At 43.2% G+C, this 13516-nt stretch overlaps 1 protein-coding gene across 6 annotated transcripts in view; it reads right to left on the minus strand.

Moving 5' to 3' along the window:
- SNX29 (sorting nexin 29) overlaps positions 1–13516 on the minus strand; it is a 669987-nt gene that overhangs the window by 542643 nt on the left and 113828 nt on the right. For all 6 annotated transcript variants that reach the window (XM_077141767.1, XM_077141762.1, XM_077141768.1 and 3 more), the window contains 2 exons: positions 10154–10229; positions 7365–7444 (listed from right to left, as the gene is read on the minus strand). In XM_077141767.1, coding sequence (XP_076997882.1) covers positions 7365–7444; positions 10154–10229 — 156 coding nt within the window. The remainder of the gene's footprint in view (positions 1–7364; positions 7445–10153; positions 10230–13516) is intronic.

Below are 13516 nucleotides of genomic sequence, written 5' to 3' on the forward strand. Positions count from 1 at the left end.
CCAAGGTACGCAGCCTGAAGAGACAAGGAAGTCAGAGAGCGATAGGGCAACATTCAGGGATTATGCTCCCCTGGGGTGCTGGCACAGGACACTCAGGGCTGCTATCAGACAGCTCTTCCTCCCAAAGCTGATTTCAAAGGCAGGTGCAGAGCTATTAGCAGTAACTGCCAGGCTAGCCTACAAAAGGTTAAAACCACTGGTCTCCAACCATGTCGACATCTGGAAGAAGAGAAAAAGGACAGAGGTGGATTTTGGACACATAAACCAGGAAGTCTTACTTCATGATGCTGAGTGCTGTATTCAGCCTCTGCCTGAGTGATTTTCCCATCTGTGAAATGAGGGCAGCGATGCCCACCCATGGTGGTGGATGTGAAGGGTCAGCATGGTACCTGCTGCCTTTGGCTTAGTGAGCACTCATCATTACCATCACCACCACCACCAAGGCAAATGTCATCCCCATGGACCACACTTGTCTATCAAACAGACTTAAGTATGATTTACCTTGCTTTTTATAAAAAAAAAATTCTCCCAGCAAAAGCAGAGACAGTCACAAACCCAAAGATTCAAGGGCTCTGGCCTCCAACAGCCTCTACCTCAATGGCTCCCAGCACTTCTCACTCACACTCAACTCCCATTTACACCCCGGGGACCTGAGACTGGGACCCAGGGGGCTATTTAATCCAAAACTTTCTTGAACATTGCTGCCAGAAATCAGGTTTAAAAGAATGCCAATATAATAAATAGTTAAGTAAAGCCAGAAAATAGAAAATGAAATTTATTCATCATAAAATTTGATGTTTGTGGTAATTCAGCTTAAACAGCAAAGGAAGATGAGGTAGAAAGTTATTCTTTGAGACGGTCTGCTAGACGCTTTTAGCAGCATCAGAGGTTAGCAACGTGGATTCCTTATTAGGTTTAATTTCACTTCAAAAATACATGGCTTTCTTTTGTTTTGATTCTAGCATATGAAGCAAACTACATGTTTATTTACCCAATAAAATTAAGGTCATGTTCTTGATTTTTGAGGTAAAAGAAGAGAAAAAAGGGAAAGGGAGTTAAAAGGATTTGAATAATAATAGCCATCAATTATCACTTTAAGTAGATAGGAAAATAATAAACTAAGGTGAAATTCCCTGAACCATCTACAACAAAAAACACAACCAGCTTCTGTTCTGGGTGGGGAAGTGGGTAGGTGGAGGTCATGCGAAGAGAAAAACATGGGGACTAGTGCCTGGACCAACCACCAGGTGGAATCATTAACCCTGGGCAACTTGGTTTTTACCTGGAGCATTCTGGGGGCTAGTTAAAGGAGGTGAAGTGGGAGCAAAACATGAGCAACTTACAAAGAGGGGTTGGTATGCATAAGGAGTCATCAGCTCCTCCAATCTCCATAGCCCTGAGAATCCTCGGAGCTAAAAGCACTCCTTGGAAACAAACATATTTAACATGTTCATCCTAAAGTGTCCTCTCTCAGGAACTCAGGTATTCCTTGCTTTATTTATTTATTTATTTATTTTTAAGTTTAAGGCACTTAGACCTGGATACCCATATATTATTAACACAATGCTGGATAAAGGTAGAATATGTCTCCATAGGTAATTTAGAATTAAGTGTGTAGTTGAAAAACTTGAGTTCATTACTAGCATCACCACTTACAACACCTTTGAACATGACTGGCACACAATAAGTGCTCAATAAATATTTGCTGAATGACTAGCTGCACAGCCTTGGACAAGTTGCCGACACCTCAGAAGGTTGCTACGGGACCAAATGAGAACATGTGAATTAAACTGCTTAGGCACAGTACTTGGTACACAGTCAGCCCTGCAAAGGCAGCTGCTGTTACTTTTACCAGGTTATGTTTTTACACAGTGTTATTGTCAAAACTGGATTAACATGCAGACACATTTTTTTTTTATAGCTCAGATGCAGCTTCATTCAGTGCTTTAACATGATTACTTTACAATTAGGTATTATTGTACTGTCCATTTTTGAGTTTTTGTATCTAGTCCTGTTGCACAGTCTGTATCCCTTCAGCTCCAATTACCCATTATCTTACCCTGTTTCTAACTCCTGCTGGACTCTGTTACCAATGACATATTCCAAGTTTATTCTCGAATGTCCGTTCACATCAGTGGGACTATACAGTATTTGTCCTTTAGTTTTTGGCTAGACTCACTCAGCATAATGTTCTCTAGGTCCATCCATGTTATTACATGCTTCATAAGTTTATCCTGTCTTAAAGCTGCATAATATTCCATCGTATGTATATACCACAGTTTGTTTAGCCATTCTTCTGCTGATGGACATTTTGGCTGTTTCCGTCTCTTTGCAATTGTAAATAACGCTGCTATAAACATTGGTGTGTAAATGTCCGTTTAACATGCAGACACATTTAATGAGAAGAAAGGTAGGGGTGGAATATGGGGCCTCCCACAGCAAAAATAAGTAAATAAATAAATAAATAAAATAAAATAAATTAAGTACTCCTCTCCTCAGACCTGTTATTTCTAAGCAAACTAAAGAGTTTTAAAAGTTTCAAGGCTTGTCAGAAATCAGTGGTATAAGAGCTGACAGAGGAAGTTATCCCTGACCACTGTCAAGCAGTGACAGAGGTGGCAGAGGACAGGTAGGGACACACAGCTCAAGGAGAAGCAGAGAGGAGACATTTAATCCCATTCCTCCTTTTCCCATCTTCCTGTTCAAGTCAGGCAGGTCACCTAAGGTGAGGACAAGAGGCACCATAACTAAAGAATATAAACAATTCACACTTGAGGGAAGTGGGGGGCGAGGGCACAAATGTTACAACAGAAGAATGAAGATGGGCTGTTCCTCAAGGGAATGCATAGCCACTCAAGCACAGGCTGCCATTTCCAGAAACTAAAAGCAGCAAAAGTTTATTAAAATGTTAGCAACTAGTGCGGGGGAAGTATAAAGAAACTGACAACTCTCATGCTACTGGCAATGCTAACAAAACAAGTATCCATACCAAGCCCATAAATGTGGGCACAACCTTGGGCCCAGTAACCCCACAACCAGGAATTTATCACAAAGAAACACTTGAGCAGAAAAAAAGAAATCATGTTGACTAATATTCTTAGGTAGCACCTAACAGAAGCCTAGCACTTCATGCACAACACTTTTCATATATTCCTTATAATGAATTAAGAAATTCACTGCAAAAAAAGGTCTGACTAGTGACCCCACCACCACCAAAACAAATTATAATAAATCAAGTGATATGTTTTGCTAAAGTTGTCAGAATGCAATATATCAGAAATGGGCTTGCTTTTACCAATAGGAATTTATTAACATACAAGTTGACAGTTCTGCGGCTATGAAAATACACACATCAAGGCATCAGCATGTGCTGCTCTCTCCCTGAAGAAAGAATGCTGGCAATGTGGGGCTCCTCCACCACCTGGCAAGGCACATCTGCCGGTCTTTCTCTCCTGGGTTTGTTGCTTTCAGCTTCTGGTCACTTCTGTCTCAGCTGCTCTGGCTTTTCTCTCTGAACTTCTGTTTCTCTCAGTTTCTCTCAAGTTCACGTCTTATATAGGACTCCAGTAGGAGGATTAAAACCCACCTGGGGCATGCCTCAGCTGAAATAACCTAATCAAAAGGCCCCACCCACAAAAGGTCTACACCCACAGGAGTGGATTAGCTTTAAGGACATGGTCTTTTCTGAGATACAAACAGCTTCAAACCATCACCTACGATGGAATATCATGTAGCCTTTCAGCATAATGACAAGCGAGATTATGAAGAAGAGGATGTGTAGAAAATAATGTTAAGAAATCAGCACACAAAATAACCACATTAGTAACAGCTGACATTTACTGGCTATGAGCACATCAGTGTTCACCTTCACAACAGCCAAATAAGACAGGTATTTAAGCCGTCTTGGTGTTATAAACGAGAGATAGAGGCACTGAAAGGGCCCAGGCAGCCCAGCTGGGACTCGACCCCGGGCAGCCTGGCTTCAGAGCCAGCTCTCCTGGCTATGACGCCACATCACCTACCTACAATAAGCACGCTACAATTCCAACCAGGAACTGTGTGCTCAAAACGTGTAACTGTATGCTCAAAACACTGTACGCTCAAAATAAGACCTGCAACTTTTTCCACAGAAATGTAAAGTATCTCTGGGGCAGAATTATGGGTGTTTTGGTTTGCTCAAATCTCTCTTAACTGCTTTGTTAATTAATTAACTTTTTAATAGGATTTTGCACATTCTTATGCCCCGAAGGGTCTGGTACAAAGAGAAAGCGATAAAGTGGGGGTCTAGTCACACCATCTCCTCTTGGATAATAAATAACAACAAGAATACATACCCCCCAAAATGTCTCAGGACAAAACCCTTGGCAATTTCAGAGACACTCAAGAGGACTGGTCAATTATATCCCAGCAACAAGGATGAAATAACAGAGCTCAGTTACAGAGGGAGCCGCCTGCACGCAGTTAGCAAAGGATGCCAGGGAAGTGATGGAGAGATGCAAGTTGACACTGCTTCGAGGAGCACTGGGTTGCTGGATTCCCTTTACCAGGGCCTTTTGGGGTTTGCAAGAGTTGAGTGTGTCCTCTAGAGTGAAATTCCATGTGCTTCCCCCACTGGGATACAATTTCTTGGTCTGAAATCAGATCACTCTTGGGATACTCTAGAAACCCAGTCAGACCCCCTTCTTATTTCTCTCACAGATAACAGAGGAGGGAGGAGGCGGATGGAGGGGGTGGGGAAGCAAGCCCTAACCACCCTCCATTCTTCATTCCTGAGAATCCTGGGCTGTCAGCTGTGCTGGAACACACGCAGGGCAGGCAGAACTCGAAAGGTTACTGAAATTCACAGCCCCCACAGAAAACAGAACTCTTCCCCACATACACTCACTCGTCCACCTACAAACCACGTCACAATAAAGTATCAAACAGCACCATATGTGTGCTGTGGTATTTGTCTTTAGGGATTCAGGTTAAAACTCTGGATATGTCCCTACATGCCAAAGACACCAAATCATAAAACTGAATTTACATTTTCAGAAAAGTGAATGTGTAAAAACAAGAAAAAAAAAAAGTCAAAATTGTTGCCCTCAGTACAACGCGAGTGTATCCAGAAGAACATTCTTAATGAAAACGTATAAACAGAGCCAGCAACATCCTCAAGGACCAAAGATGGTTGCGAGACACCCAGACCATGATCTGTGTCCACCTCAGAGACCTGCTGACAAGACCACTTGCATTTAGCTGAAATTCCAAGACCACATCCCAGGGAGCAGGAAAACACCTTCAAAGCTTGACATTAGATACCCCTGCGGTGCACGGAGATGCCTCAGTTCCCACATCAGCGCTTAGAATGAGGTGCCTGCAAAGTATGGCATTCATATGCGTGAACTAGGGGGACACTATCCCTTTAAAAGGTAAAAAAGGCAAAAATTAACGTTCTTTAGAGTGGGAAGAAGGAAGTCCCATTCATCTGTACTAAAGGGTAGGCCATATAAAAAGAGAGAACTGCAGATCCTAGAAAGACAAGGCACTGAACAACAGTAAATCACAGAAGGCTGTTCCTTTTTCCTTCTACAATTTTTTTTTTCCTACAATCTTTTTTAATACTTTCAGGAAAAAAAGTATGGATTTGGCACTAGGGTACCTTTAGCATCTTTCTAAAGCTTACTCATCTTCCTTTTTAACAAAGGGAGCAGGCCTTGATTCAGAACCTGGGGCAGGTAATAATATCCAGGCAGAACTTAACACTGTTTCCTTTTCACAGTCTGATTTTACAGTTACTGCTGTTTGTCAAATTATAGTGGCTCTCCACTGACAGTAATGATACGAAGTTTCCTTTTTAAATAAAAGTGTTCAGGTTTTTTTAAGTACACCATTAAAAAAAACAACTATTAGCTAAATGATAGTATAAAGGTAAACAAATGACAAACTTAGGAAACAGCAACCCACGTGTTCTCCTACCCCATGTGCCCCTCATTCAGGGTGATCATTAACATCCATTCATCTGAGCTCAAGACTGACAAGTACCATATAAAACTACATCATTAATATGAAATGAGACCACAAGCAACCTTCCAGCAACTACCCATTTCCTTTTGGTTGCCTCCAAAACCTCATTCTTCCTTCCTTCATAACAAAAGCCTTGTTTGGTTGCTTTTTTTAAAAAAAAATCTGGGCACACTGTCTTCCTTTGCAGCTAGGGGAGGCCATGGGCCTAACTAGTAAGTGGGGTACTGTAAAGAAAGGTTCCTTACAGCAGGGGTCTTCACCTTGGTGAAGCCATGTACCTCTAGGAAAAATGTGTTTATGCACATAAAATAAAATACACAAGATTGCAAAAGAAGTCAATTATGTTAAACTAGAATTATCAGAAATATGATGAAAATAAAAGTGATACAATAATATATAGGTTTCTCATCACATTAAATAACCACATTAGCAAGCAGAAATGACATTCTGAGATTTTTCATGTCATATTAAAGTTGTTGCAGCTGCCCACAACTTCATGAGTGACAAAGTCACTTTGTCCTGCTACTACTACTGTGGTTTGTTTGCTGCTACATTCATAATTGAAAGAGATGCTAAATCCTATCCATGATAACTCTATCGATGGAAGTCTCTCCTTTAACTCCTCATCTTCCTTCCTGATACCTGGGATAAGAATGGATGGCTGGAGCTAAAACAGCCATCTTGGACTATGAGGCCAGACAGAGTGAGTCCTGGTTCCTATGACCACTCCTGCAGGGTGCTGAGTACTTTCATTGTTTGTTTCATACCAGCTTCAGCAGCAGAGACAGCAGCAGAGACATAAATTTCTTTCTTGTTAAGACCCAGTTGGTCTATTCTTTGTTATACAAAGTCACTCAAAAAACCTAACCTTACCTGATACGTCTCTATACTTTTACTGGGTGGTGAAGGGTTCTTGGAAACAGTTGAACATCATTAGCAACATTTATAAATCTTTGATAGACATACTCTTCCTTACTTACAGAAAAAAAAAAAAGTTACAAGGCAAAACTATCTGGAAGAGTTTCTCTACAACCGACTGCCTTACAGGAGGCAAACTCCAGGACCTTGAGCAACCAGACAGTTCTCTTCCAATTAAATGCTGCTCCATCCTATGTGTGTCCTTCAGAAGATACAGGCACCCAAACATCACACGTTAACACAGTCCAGGGAGCCCTCACTACAGATCACACTTTATGTTGAAAAGAAACTTCCAGTCCACAACCATGCACAGACACCCTATACTTTATCCCACATCTCTCAACATCCGCCACCACACAGGCATGCGCCCAAAGGCTCTGCAGTGAAGGAACAGCCCAGACGTCATCCAGGATTGGCCGAGTGACTCAAAAAATACTTACTAATGGTCATCGACTCAGGCACCGACGCAGAAGGCAATAAGCTCAGAGGACTTCCTTGGCCTGGAGGACTGGCTTCCACACTGTGCAAAAGAAAGCAGAAGACGTTACACCCTGCCACTAATGCAGGTGATCAGTTTAGTCAGGTACACCCATTAGAAGGAACAGAAGACAGTCATTTAAAAGTATATTTACAAAGAGTTTGCAACATGAAGAAATATTGCTTAATATAATTCTTATGAGTTATATGATTAAAATACACACACATGCACACACATGCACATGCTCAAGACTAGGAGGAAAAGCACCAAAACATCAAAAGCATAATGGAGTTGGGGATTAAGAGTGACATTTTTTTATTCATTTCTAAAACAAACAATGAAAGTACTCAGCACCCTGCAGGAGTCTGGCAATGTCAGTCCTTGCTGACACTGTTCCTACTGACACCAGCCTCCTGTGGAAAGCATTGTTTTGGAGAGAAGAACCCTGTCCATTCAGGGTAAAACCAGAACTCCAACTGTGGTTTGGTACATCAGCAACTCAACCTGGAGCTAAGTTTGAAAATATGGATGCGATGGCACCCAGGGACCCAAGGCAAACCACGGAGCAAAGGCAGAAAATCAGAGTAAGAGCAACAAGGGTCATGGTGGGTGACAGAACTCTGGCACCTGCTCTAACTTCGCCACCAAACATGCAATAACTTTGGGCAACTCTGTTTCCCTTTGAAATACTCTTATTCAAAAGAGAAAGAAAGGAAGGGTGAGTGAGAGAAAGGAAAGAGGTAAGAGAGGGAGGAAGAAGGAGAAGGAAGGAAGGAGAGAAGAAGGGAAAGAGGGAAGGGCGGAGGGAATGAATCTATGGAAAACCTATATAGCACTTATATGACAAATGGTATACTAAGCACTTCACAAATATTATGTAACATCTAAGTGGTTTATAAATGTTAACTCAGGTCATCCTCATAGCAATCTTATGTTATCCCCAACTGACTAATGAGGAAACTGAGGCAGGGAGGTTAGTAATTTGTTCAAGGTCACACAGTAAATGAACAGACCAGCTGGGATTTGGACCCTGGCAATCTGGCTCTAATGTAAACTCTTGAGCACTACAACATTCTGCTTTAAACATCCTTTTCTATGGACAATGACAGACACTGACTCAAATTGTTATTTCTCAAGCATGTACAATGTCAGACAGTGAGCTATGCCCCATAAACCCTCGTGTAATCCCCACAAAATGAGGCTGACAGAGCTATTGGCCTCATTTTGCAAAAGAAGAATCTGAGGTCTAGAGCAGGGTCCAGCAAACTAGAACCCACAGGTCCGGCCCACCATCTGCTTTGGAAATAAAGTTTTATTGGAACACAGTCATGCCCAATAATTAACATGATCTCTATGGCTTGTTTTCATGCTATAACAGCAAAGGTGAACAATCAGTACAGAGACCTGATGGACCAGGAAACCTAAAATATTTACTCTCTGGCCCTTTACAGAAAAAGTTTAACAACTCCTGGTCTAGAGCAATGAAGGAACTTGCCCAAAATCAAAGAAAGAGTAAAATTGTCAGAAGCCATATTTAAACCCAGTTCTATCTCAATGCACATTTTTCAAATGGTTATCTTCAATCGTATTTTTGTCTTTCTGATAAGGCCAAGCAAAAAGTCTCATTTTAACACCAGTGGGTCTTTCATACTTCTCTAGCAGGCAATGCTAGACTAGATTAAATAAACTGGGGTTTTCACTTTATATAGTAGTGGCTCTCAAGCAGAAGTGAATTTGCCACCCAGAGGACATTTGGGAGTATCTGGAGATATTGCGTGGTTTTCACATCTGGTAGGAGAGGATGCTACTGGAAAGTAGAGGACAAGGATGCTGCTAAACATACTACAATGCACAGGACAGCCCCACCACAGAGAATTTATCCAGCCCAAAATAGCAATAGTGATGCGAATGAGAAATCCTGGTGCATAGTTTTCCAGCTGCTCTCTATAATCAGTAATACTGATTTTCCATTCAAGGCAGAGGCAAAGCTTCCTTTGAAAATCAATGCATTTTGAGGTTTTTTAAAAAAATAAAGCTAAGTTAAGCAAATTAAGCAAACAGTTTAAACGTTGTCATGGTTAGGGACAGGTGTCAACTTGGCCAAGTTGTGGTACCTGTTCATCTGATTGGGCAAGCGCTGGCCTGTCTGTTGCAATGAGGACATTTCATAGGATTAGGTCATGATCACGTCAGCTACATCCACAGCTGATTCCATTTGCAATCAGCCAAAGGGGAGTGTCTTCTGCAATTAGTGATGCTAAATGCAATCATGGGAAGCCTTTTAAGGAGGACTCAGAGGAGACAGATTTCATTCCTGCTTTGGATGGTGAGCCTCTCCCGTGGAGTTCATCCAGGCCATCCATCGGAGTCATCGGCTTCGCAGCCTGCCCTGTGGATTTTGGACTCTGCGTTCTTACGGTCACGTGAGACACTTTCATAAATTTTATATTTGCAAGTGTTCCCTGTTGATTCTGTTTCTCTAGAGAACCCTAACTAATACAAACGTTAAATTTTAATTTTTACATTAAGCAAATAATGAGAGAGGAGGTACTCAGATCTGGCCCCAAAAATGTAAAAAGTAAGGGTGCTATACAAATGAAATTTGACAAGGGACTTTACCTTCTGTGATGTTAAGACCAAAAGTGAACATAAATGTGAAGCAAGGTCTTGCCCTTTGATTCTAGCAGGGACCCTCCTATCAATGAATAGGACATTTCAATGCCAAAGACAACTTGGTTTCCTAATATTCACCTAAACTGAAGTCCAGGCTCAGGAAGAACATGGTCCTCGGGTCCTGTTCCATTCTCCATGCTTCCGAGGGGGGCATCTGTGGCACCGAGAACAATCAAGAGAGAAAGTCACATTTTTTAAATTTCACTTCCTCCATGTGACAAAGACACAGTGCAAACAGTGGCTCGTAGGTTAAACCAGTTGACTTAAGATCTTTCTTCATCTGCACACTGGGATTCTAATCTGCTAACTATTTCCTTCTTTCAGCCATAATCACAGATTTGGCGTCAGACACTGAAAGAAGGCTCATATTCCCGCTTAAACTGTGCCCTTTTTGACCCTGAGCCACCAGGAATCATGCGTGAAGTTCAAGTTCAGAACTAACTCCAGAAGCAGGGGTTAAGAAACCAGCTTAGACAAAACTGCTCCAGCCTGCAGTGGCTTAAGGCAGACGCTAGAGGGCAGCACGGTCCTAACCACTGACAGTGTTTGAAGGTGCCAAAACCTAGTCACAGCTAATTTCTAAAAGCCACTAGTCCTGAATTAAGGAGCATGTGGGGAAGGCCATAAGTAAGTTCTAGAACACGCATAGACATCAGCTATTTTCACAAACATATTAGCTGCGGGTCAAGTCTCCTTCCAGGACAAAGCCCAAGTCCAGGAGCCTTAGGCCTGATGGTGGCATGAGGCCAACAACACCCAAGGGAACACTTGTTCGTCCTGGAAACTTCTTGTTTGTCAAAGCTCACTGCAGAACAAGCCAGGCATTAGGGGAGGGATGCAGAGATGGAAGGGAGCATGTCTCGCTGTACCTTCCACTGCCACAGCCTCCTCCACTCCCCTCTTATCCATCACCCTCTCTGTACCCAAGCCATTCCCTTGCTTAGTTTTTTATAATCATGCTCACAACGCCCCAGCTCTTAAGGAGAAAAAATGATTTTTAACATTTTCTTCTCCCCTTCTGCCCCCATCAAGCTGTTCTAGTCCTAACTCTTCAATAAGCTTGGAGGTAAAACAGAAGGTGTGCTTCTCTGCCTCCCCTCACTTGCTAGGTAGTATTGTGCTTAGATTAAGGGTTCTGGCCCTGTAGCACGATGGCTTGGCCTGAAGATCCCGCTCCACCACTCATTCCGCAAGTGACCCAGCCTCTCAGTACCTCAGGTTCCTATGCCTATCACACAACATGGTTATAACACCTCCCACAGAATAAAGTTTTACACTTTAACACACATAAAACTCTATTACACACATAAAACTCCATGAGAACACTCAATGCGTGGTGGCTGGCGTCATCCTGCCCTGCAACCCTCCTGGTTATCACAGGCACTCATCCTCCCGGCCAACTGGAATTGCTCCGAAAGGCTCTCCAAGGAGTGTTCCCCTAGTCCCCTTCCCTCCCCACCTGTCTATAGCAAATGACCTAGCTGAATAACCCCTTTCTTGGCAATCCCCTCCTCACTTGCAGATCATATTCCTTGGTCCTCCCCATCCCCAACTTTTTCCCTGGTCCTTAAGTGGAGATGTCTCTGTATCCTCTCTGCCCCTTGGTCATGATACCAGCTCTCTTCTCTGAAGATGACAACTCCAAAGCCCTCACCTCTGGCTAGGATTTCAGATTAGAATCCCATATTTCTGATTGCCTGCCAGAAAGTTCCATGAGGATATATCAGACCTCTGATCCTGACCTTCAAAACCATCCTTCTCATGTCACCACTGTCTAGTGGGCTGGGAGCTCAGCATGGTGCCTGCCTCCCCCCATCACACAGCAACCTGGTATCCGAGTCCCCTGGCATTCTCATACTTCTTGCCTGCGGGTCATTTTCACCACCTCCAGGCGCAAAGGCGCAACACCTTCTAAGGGGTCTTCTGCTCGGATCCCCCAGGTCCTCCCCCCTCTGTACTCTAACCCATGGGGCTGTCAGACTCTGTCCCTTGAAGCAAAGACGGGAACTCCAAAACATACAGCAGGAACCCAGTCAGAATAAAAGCCAGCATTACCTCAGGGCATTGAAGACATTATGTCAGCACAGCTCAAGTTTCTTTCCACCAACCCCTTCCCAATGTCCTGTACTTCTAGTAGCTCACATCCAGACAGCACTGACAGCACTGCACAGACAGAGCAGTCACCTTCAAGGCCCCCTACAAGGCAGACTCCAGTGTCATCTGTATTTTACACATTAGGATCAAAAGGGCCAGAGGGCTTAAGTAACTTGTCTAAGATGACATGGCTAACAAGTGGCAGTATTTGAACCCCAGTCTGCCCAATTGCAGAGCTAAGCCCTCACCCCTAACAGGTTATACTCTCTCGTCCCGCTGAGCTGAAGTGCTTGCTTTCCCACTAAATGTCCTTTGCGTTCCTGCCTCCATACCTTTGTCCACAGTATGCCCTCAAACCTGAAGTCATTTTTCCCACTGTTATGCATCTACTTCCAACAGCATACCCACTTCCTCGCCACGATATCCATCCACTTATCCACTCAACAAATGCTCCTTGAGCTCCAGTTAGGGGTCAGCCTTGGCACGGATCAGGGATACTCTGGAAACAAGAAGGCCAAGGTTCCCGCCCTCATAGACCTCACGAAATAGTTGAGGAGATGCATAATAGTCAAATAATTGTGCAAATATACAATTCCAAACTGAGATGAGGGCAGTGAAGACATGCGAGGTATTACCAACTTAAAACATGAAGTCTAACCTGCCCAAGTTGGGGTCAGAGGATGCTTCACTAAGAAAGTGACACTTCCTGCGGCCTAAAAGAGGCCCACAGGGGTGCAGGAAGCAGAAAGAGATGAAGGCATGGCTCAGATGAGGGATGTGGAAGTAGGCAAGAGTGGCCAGGGGGTACCAAGCAAAGGAGAAATGGGAAAAGGTAAGGCTGGAGTTGGGGATAGGGAATTAGCTGGGGCCTGGGTGACAACAGTGAAGATTCTGGAATTTATCCTAAGAGTGTTAGAAAGGTTTGGAGGAAGAGAATGATGCAATCTGATTTATGTTTTAAAAGATGACTTGCTGCCAGCAGAATGGACAGGGTAGAAAGACAAAGGAGAGGAAGAGAATGCTGCTATAAGGCTTTTTTGCAATAGTCCTGGCAAGAAACAATGATTAGAAAAGGGTGGTGAAAGCTTTCAGAGTATGCTTTGAAAAGTCATTCCTTTCTCCTTTACAACAGTTATTAAAATTATGCTCTTTGTCACCTCCTTGCACGCATAACAATAGGTGAGATTCACCTCCAGATTCCCTAGAGTCTAACACAGTGTTTGGCACAGGACGACTGAACAAAAAAACCCATGAACCCCAAGTGGCATGCAACCATGTAAGTGGGTTGAACCACACACACCAAGACACCCTGCAGCCCGCTGCAAGACACTGACATTCAAAAGCATA

This window comes from Tamandua tetradactyla, chromosome 23, assembly GCF_023851605.1.
Source record: "Tamandua tetradactyla isolate mTamTet1 chromosome 23, mTamTet1.pri, whole genome shotgun sequence".
NCBI classification, from domain to species: Eukaryota; Metazoa; Chordata; class Mammalia; order Pilosa; family Myrmecophagidae; genus Tamandua; species Tamandua tetradactyla.